Source organism: Sceloporus occidentalis, unplaced genomic scaffold (assembly GCF_023333645.1).
Source record: "Sceloporus occidentalis isolate IW3139 unplaced genomic scaffold, rSceOcc1.0.p SCAF_36, whole genome shotgun sequence".
NCBI classification, from domain to species: Eukaryota; Metazoa; Chordata; class Lepidosauria; order Squamata; family Phrynosomatidae; genus Sceloporus; species Sceloporus occidentalis.
In genome coordinates, this window is record NW_028317016.1 from 3,425,938 (window position 1) to 3,431,937 (window position 6,000).

Here is a 6,000-nt window from a genome sequence, read left to right on the forward strand (position 1 = left end):
CTTTCTCTCATGTTTTTGTCCATGAATTTTCTTTTGTAATGAAAATTCAATAAAAATTTCAAGTGAAAAAATATGACATTTAAGCTGGAAACGCCAGCTACGATCTTTTATACACGTCCTTGGACAGAACAAACACAAGCACCTGGAGAACCTGACAATACCAGACTTAATGCTTGACACATTTCGCATTTTTCTTACCCCAAAAGCAGTCTGGGTTACAGACAAACCACATCTCTTATAAACAGCAGTCACAGGTTAACATAATCACATAATCATTGTCACGTAATCAACAGCACCTTATCAGAGAGGTACCCAGCATATTCACACAATAAGATGAGATGTTACCAAAATACATTAAAACATTGGTGACGCCTCTTTAATCTCATTAAAGTGCTAGTCAATATAACGTCAGAAATAAAAACCTAAAGTTATGTGTCAACAAAAATTCTAGGGCTGGCAACAAAAATTCAATTGTCCCGGATGTATAATTGCTAAATCTGCGTAAACCCCAAGAAATGGGGTCCAATACTTATTAAGCAGCATACACAAATAAGTAATTGCAACTCTGTGAGTCCCTCTCCAAGACTAACAATGCCAATATATAATTTGCTCTTCACCTAACCCTGTCCGCCAGTCACATAATTATTTTAACATTCAGCTCTACCCTTACCCTGCTCAGCCACGTAAGAGGTAACGAGGGGGTACAGGTGAAAAAGAAGTAAATGGGTCTAACTGGCATAATTTGGAGATATATGTGTCTATGTGGAACATAAAGAGGCACGTACATGCCTTGTGGCACGTACAATGAATATAAGGGAATATTTGACACATAATCTTTGACTCGTGCTTGTACATATTTTTTCTTGCATGACATTGTGTAACAGTTTGCTCATTCATCAATGGGCTTTTTTGCATGGAATTTTCAATATATTAAAAAGACATCCATAATGTAACTATAATAAAAGGTACTTACGTTTCTTTTCCATTTTTAGGTGCTTATGTTGTAATGGGCAGCTAGAAATGTGGGACTGGATCACAAGCATTCTAAAGGCCCAGGTATTTATTTAGACACAGAAGACACATAACATTTACTTGTTTCTCTTTTGGAGATAGTCCAACCAAATCAAGAAATGTATTGTATTATTTTGATATATCAAAGTTCCCCAAAAATAATTAGGCTGTTATACTACATCCATATTTTTACAAAAGCAGAATGGTAGTTGCTTTGTTATTTTCCCACCCCTTTAGTCTTCACCAGGGCTGGAGTTAAAATAAGTCAATCACCCAGCCTGTCACTGACTAATGAAACTTATAGAAACATGAAACCACTCATAGCTCTAATCCCCACAGCAGCAATATAACTTAATTATTAGCAATACAACTTTTTGTTAGCAATATAATATAAAACTGACTGATTTTAAAGCTGAACGATAAATATTTATTTTTCCATGGGACTTCACTTTAAGAATAGCTGAAGGCTCAGTAAATTATTAATATTTGCAGCATGACGATCTCCGTCCTGTGGTTTTAAGAAGGCACTCCTCTTCAGATGTCACCAAGCAAAAATTTGGTACCATGCCCCTTGTTCCAATCCGAGGTGATGACACAAATGCCACCATGGTTACAGCTAACCAGACACTGGTAAGTCTTTTTAGTTCTTTTTGACAAAGGACATTTTTTAAATGTTATTCTAAATGGAAGTACAGAAGGGCAGCTGGCCAGTGACACAACATGAGCAGAGCCAGTCAATGGAGTTAACGGCAGTTAGTCCATGCCTCTCATGAGTTTTGTCGATATGGAACAAAATGAATTATGCTACATTGCCAAAGAGGATTATTAGAGTTCCTTGGTACTTTTAAGTGGTACTTTTAAGTGATAGGGAGAAAAACGTGTGTTTAGTTAGAGCTCAGAGGAGCAAGGATTTATTTTAATTATATTGTATATTGGTTTTGCTGATGTCTCAAATCAAATAAACACTTCAATTTTAGTGGTTCTTAAAGATTTCCTTGTGCTTTAAAGGATGTTCAGTCACAGTGCATATACACCAATCAGCCATAACATAATGACCACCTGGCTAATATTGTGTAGGTCCCCCTTTTCCCACCAAAACAGCCCTGACCCATCGAAGCATGGACTCCACTAGACCATTAAAGGTGTGCTGGGGTATCTGGTATCAAGAAGTTAGCAGCAGATCCTTTATGTCCTGTAAGTTGTGAGGTGGGGCCTCCACGGATGCATCCTGGTGCCATATGTTCTCCAGGTAAGCTACGCATCCATGTGATGTAAAAGAAAATGTGATTCATCAGACCAGGCCACCTTCTTCCATTTCTCCGTGGTCCAGTTCTTACGCTCACATGCCCATTGTAGGCAATTTGACTGGTCTGCGGCTAGGCAGCCCCATCACAACAAACTGGGATGCACTGTGTGTTTTGACACCTTTCTATCAGAACCAGCATGACCTTTTTTAGCAATTTGAGCTTCAGTAGCTCGGCTGTTGGATTTGACCACATGGGCCAGCCTTCGCCATCCACGTTCATCAGTGAGCTTTAGCTTTTCACCACTTTTCCTTCCTTGGACCGCTTTTGATAGGTACTGAACACTGCAGACTGGGAACACCCCACAAGAGCTGCAGGTTTGGAGATGCTCTGACCCCGTTGTCTAGCTATCACAATTTGACACTTTTCAAAGTCGCTCAGATGCTTATGCTTGCCCATTTTTCCTGCTTCTAACACATCAACTTTGAGGACTAAATGTTCACTTGCTGCCTAATATACGCACTGATAGGTGGCATGATAACAATAACAGTGTTATTCACGTCACCTGTCAGCGATCATAATGTTATGGCTGATCGGTGTGTGTATATATATATATATATATATAGTCCTGTGAAAATGTATTTGCCCCTTTCCTGATTTCTTCTATTTTTTGCATATTTCTCATACTTAAATGTTTTAGATCATCAAATTAATTTTAATATGAGACAAAGACAGACACCATCATACATGGTGGGGCAGTCCGCCACGGGTGCCACTCATCAGGAGGTTGCCACCAGGCCGGCATTGGGTCTATACTGTGCGCCACTAGAGGTCTCAAAAAAAGCAGCACATGATGCCATGATCTGAAGAAATTTAAGAACAGACAAGAGAAACAAAGTCATTGACATCGGGTGTAAAGGGTTACAAAGGCATTTCTCTGGGCTCTGGGACACCAGGGAACCATAGTGAAAGCTGCTTCAGGGCCTGGGTGACTTGCCATAATTGATGGAACCATTAATTCTACTCTGTAACAGAAAATCCTTAAGCAGAATGTCCAGCCATCAATTTGTGACCTAAAGCTCAAGTGCAGTAGGATTGTGTAGCAGGACAACGATCCGTAGCACACAAGCAAGTCCACCTCTGAATGGCTCAAAAGAAACAAGATGAAGGTTCTGACTTGAATCCGATTGAGATTATCACAAACGCTTGATTTGAGTGGTTGCCGCCAAGGTGGCACAACCAGTTATTAGGTTTAGGGGGGCAATTACTTTTTCACATGGGTTATATAGGTTTTGATTAACTGTTAACTTTCAATAAATGAAACTATCATTTAAAGGTTGCATTTTGTGTTTACCCATGTTGTCTTTGTCTTATAATAAAATTAGTTGATGATCTGAAACATTTAAATGTGACAAATATATACATATATACACATATATATATATATATATATTTATACTCAGGATGGGGCAAATACTTTTTTATAGCACTCTATACAACCAAACACACAGACTTTTATTACCATATTGGCTCGGATATAGGCCGCCCCCGTATATAGGCCGCACCCTAAAAGTTTGGTGCTTTTTTTCTTTAAAAAAGCACCAAAAAAACATGCTGCCACTCTGTCTCCCCCCCCGAGATATGCTGCCACTCTGTCTCTCCCCCCCCCGAGATATGCTGCCGCTGTCCTCCCCCCTGAGATATGCTGCCACTGTCCTCCTCCCTCCCCCCCGAGATATGCTGCCACTGTCCTCCTCCCTCCCCCACCCCGAGATATGCTGCCACTGTCCTCCACCTCCCCCTCCCCCCCCGAGATATGCTGCCACTCTGCCCCCCCCGACTTACCAGAGGAGACTCCCGGGTGTCTTGCGGGGCCGGCGGGGGACATCTACGCAATACGCGTATACAACTTCCGGTGCCGGCACATCAGCTGAGTGCCGGCACCGGAAGTTGTATACGCGTATTGCGTAGATGTCCCCCGCCGCAGCCGGTGACCATCCGCACGATGCGCTTAGACAACTTCCCGTGCCGGCACCAACCCCCCCCCCCCGTGGGAAGTGCTGGCAGGGGAGGCTGTCTAAGCGTATCGGGGAGTGGGATGCAGGTCCCCTGCACCGCTGCGGGGGATCTGTATCCTAACCCTGCCCGGCGCCCGGGACTGCGCATATTCGGGCGCTAGACCCCGAATATAGGCCGCACCCCCACTTTAAAGACTTAAAGTGGGGGGAAAAAGTGCGGCCTATATTCGAGCCAATACGGTATATTATGGGATTGTAGAAAATACTGTCTGCATTTTAAGTGACCAATTGTTTTTTTGCATTATTAGTGCATTTCAAAAAAAGGTATAAATGTTGTGTTGTGTTGCTTTATTTCTGTTTCTCAGCGTCGTCTACATACACGAAGGACACTGTCTATGTTCTTTGTAAGTACATAAGGGTGAACTTAGCATGTCCTCCCATAATGACTTTTAAAATGCATGTACATCACATTGCCCTCAGATGTTGAATTCAATGGTAATGGATAATATGTAGACATACATACACTGTAAAATTGGACTTATCACAAGAACCAAAAATCTAATCAGCGAGGACATTCCATAGGTAGCTATAATGATACGGCCACTTTTAACACTTTAAAACCTGAAAATCACATTTATACATTGCCTGTTGTACACGACTAACTGGTACATAAAATGTATTATTAATGCAGTATGCTACTTAAAAAGCTGTAACAAATTATTTAGATTTATTTCATTTTTACAGCAATGTTTAATTAAGTGCATGTTTTGCATGTATACTGTTAACTCATAATGAACACATTCATCTGCATGACTTAATACACTGAATCTGAGAGATGATGTTGAATGTAATCTAATCTGTAATACTTTCCTTCTTTAGCCAATGAAAGTCCACCAAGATTCTTTGGAGGAACTTCAGGAAAGACACGATGATGAGGGCAATGAACCTGTGTACGAGGAAGTAGGAAATTACCAGAGCAAGCTTCAGTCAGACTGCAGCCATATAGTGGAACCTCAACATTTCCCTCCGCTTTTGGACAGATCCAGTAAACCTTCTCTTGATGGTGCCCAAAAGAAGCACACTATGCAAAACACACCAGATCATGTCCACATGAATCCTTGTTCTCTAGGGAGGTCAGAGAAAGAGAAGTATAATAAAACCCATTCCCTTGATAGAAATATTTGTGTAGATAATGTTAAGACTCTGACTAATGACACCACAACATTACTTGTATCTGAAAGGGGTACTGGTGGTACTTTTGGAAAAACTGCTTCTCTTGAAAGGCAGCTGGAACCTAATCGAACCCAGACAATTTCTTCAAGAAGCCAAGGAGCAAAAAGTGCACTGGACTTGAGCTCCTTGCCACTGTTTTTTGAACCATCTGCAGATCCATTGAAGAATCCAGCATGGAAGAAGAGCTTACCAGTTTCCTCTAATATGCAGGACAAACTGCTACAGGAACTCAGCACAATTATCTCAAAGAAAAATGAAGCAAGTCCAGAGTCAAGCCAGCAGGTCACGTGACTAGTAACTTGGATGTCAACTGCATTTTAGGACCATTCCAAACTTAAATTATGGTCCAAAATTGTTAATTGTAAACATTGGGACCATCTGAATTCTAAATGCGCTCACAAACTTGAGACTTGTGGCTACAATGAAAGCGTTCTGCTTGTGAAGTCAAGATCTTATATTTGTAAATCCAGTCTGTACTTTACATTAGTAGTTAT

At 41.1% G+C, this 6,000-nt stretch overlaps 1 protein-coding gene across 1 annotated transcript in view; it reads left to right on the forward strand.

Annotated features, from left to right (window-relative positions):
- LOC149297857 (arf-GAP with Rho-GAP domain, ANK repeat and PH domain-containing protein 3-like) overlaps positions 1–5,797 on the forward strand; it is a 45,457-nt gene extending 39,660 nt beyond the window's left edge. The window contains exons 28-31 of the mRNA XM_089488070.1: positions 993–1,056; positions 1,504–1,641; positions 4,639–4,677; positions 5,153–5,797. Of these exons, the coding sequence (XP_089344196.1) occupies positions 993–1,056; positions 1,504–1,641; positions 4,639–4,677; positions 5,153–5,797 (886 nt within the window). The remainder of the gene's footprint in view (positions 1–992; positions 1,057–1,503; positions 1,642–4,638; positions 4,678–5,152) is intronic.
- The last annotated feature ends 203 nt before the right edge of the window (positions 5,798–6,000 follow it).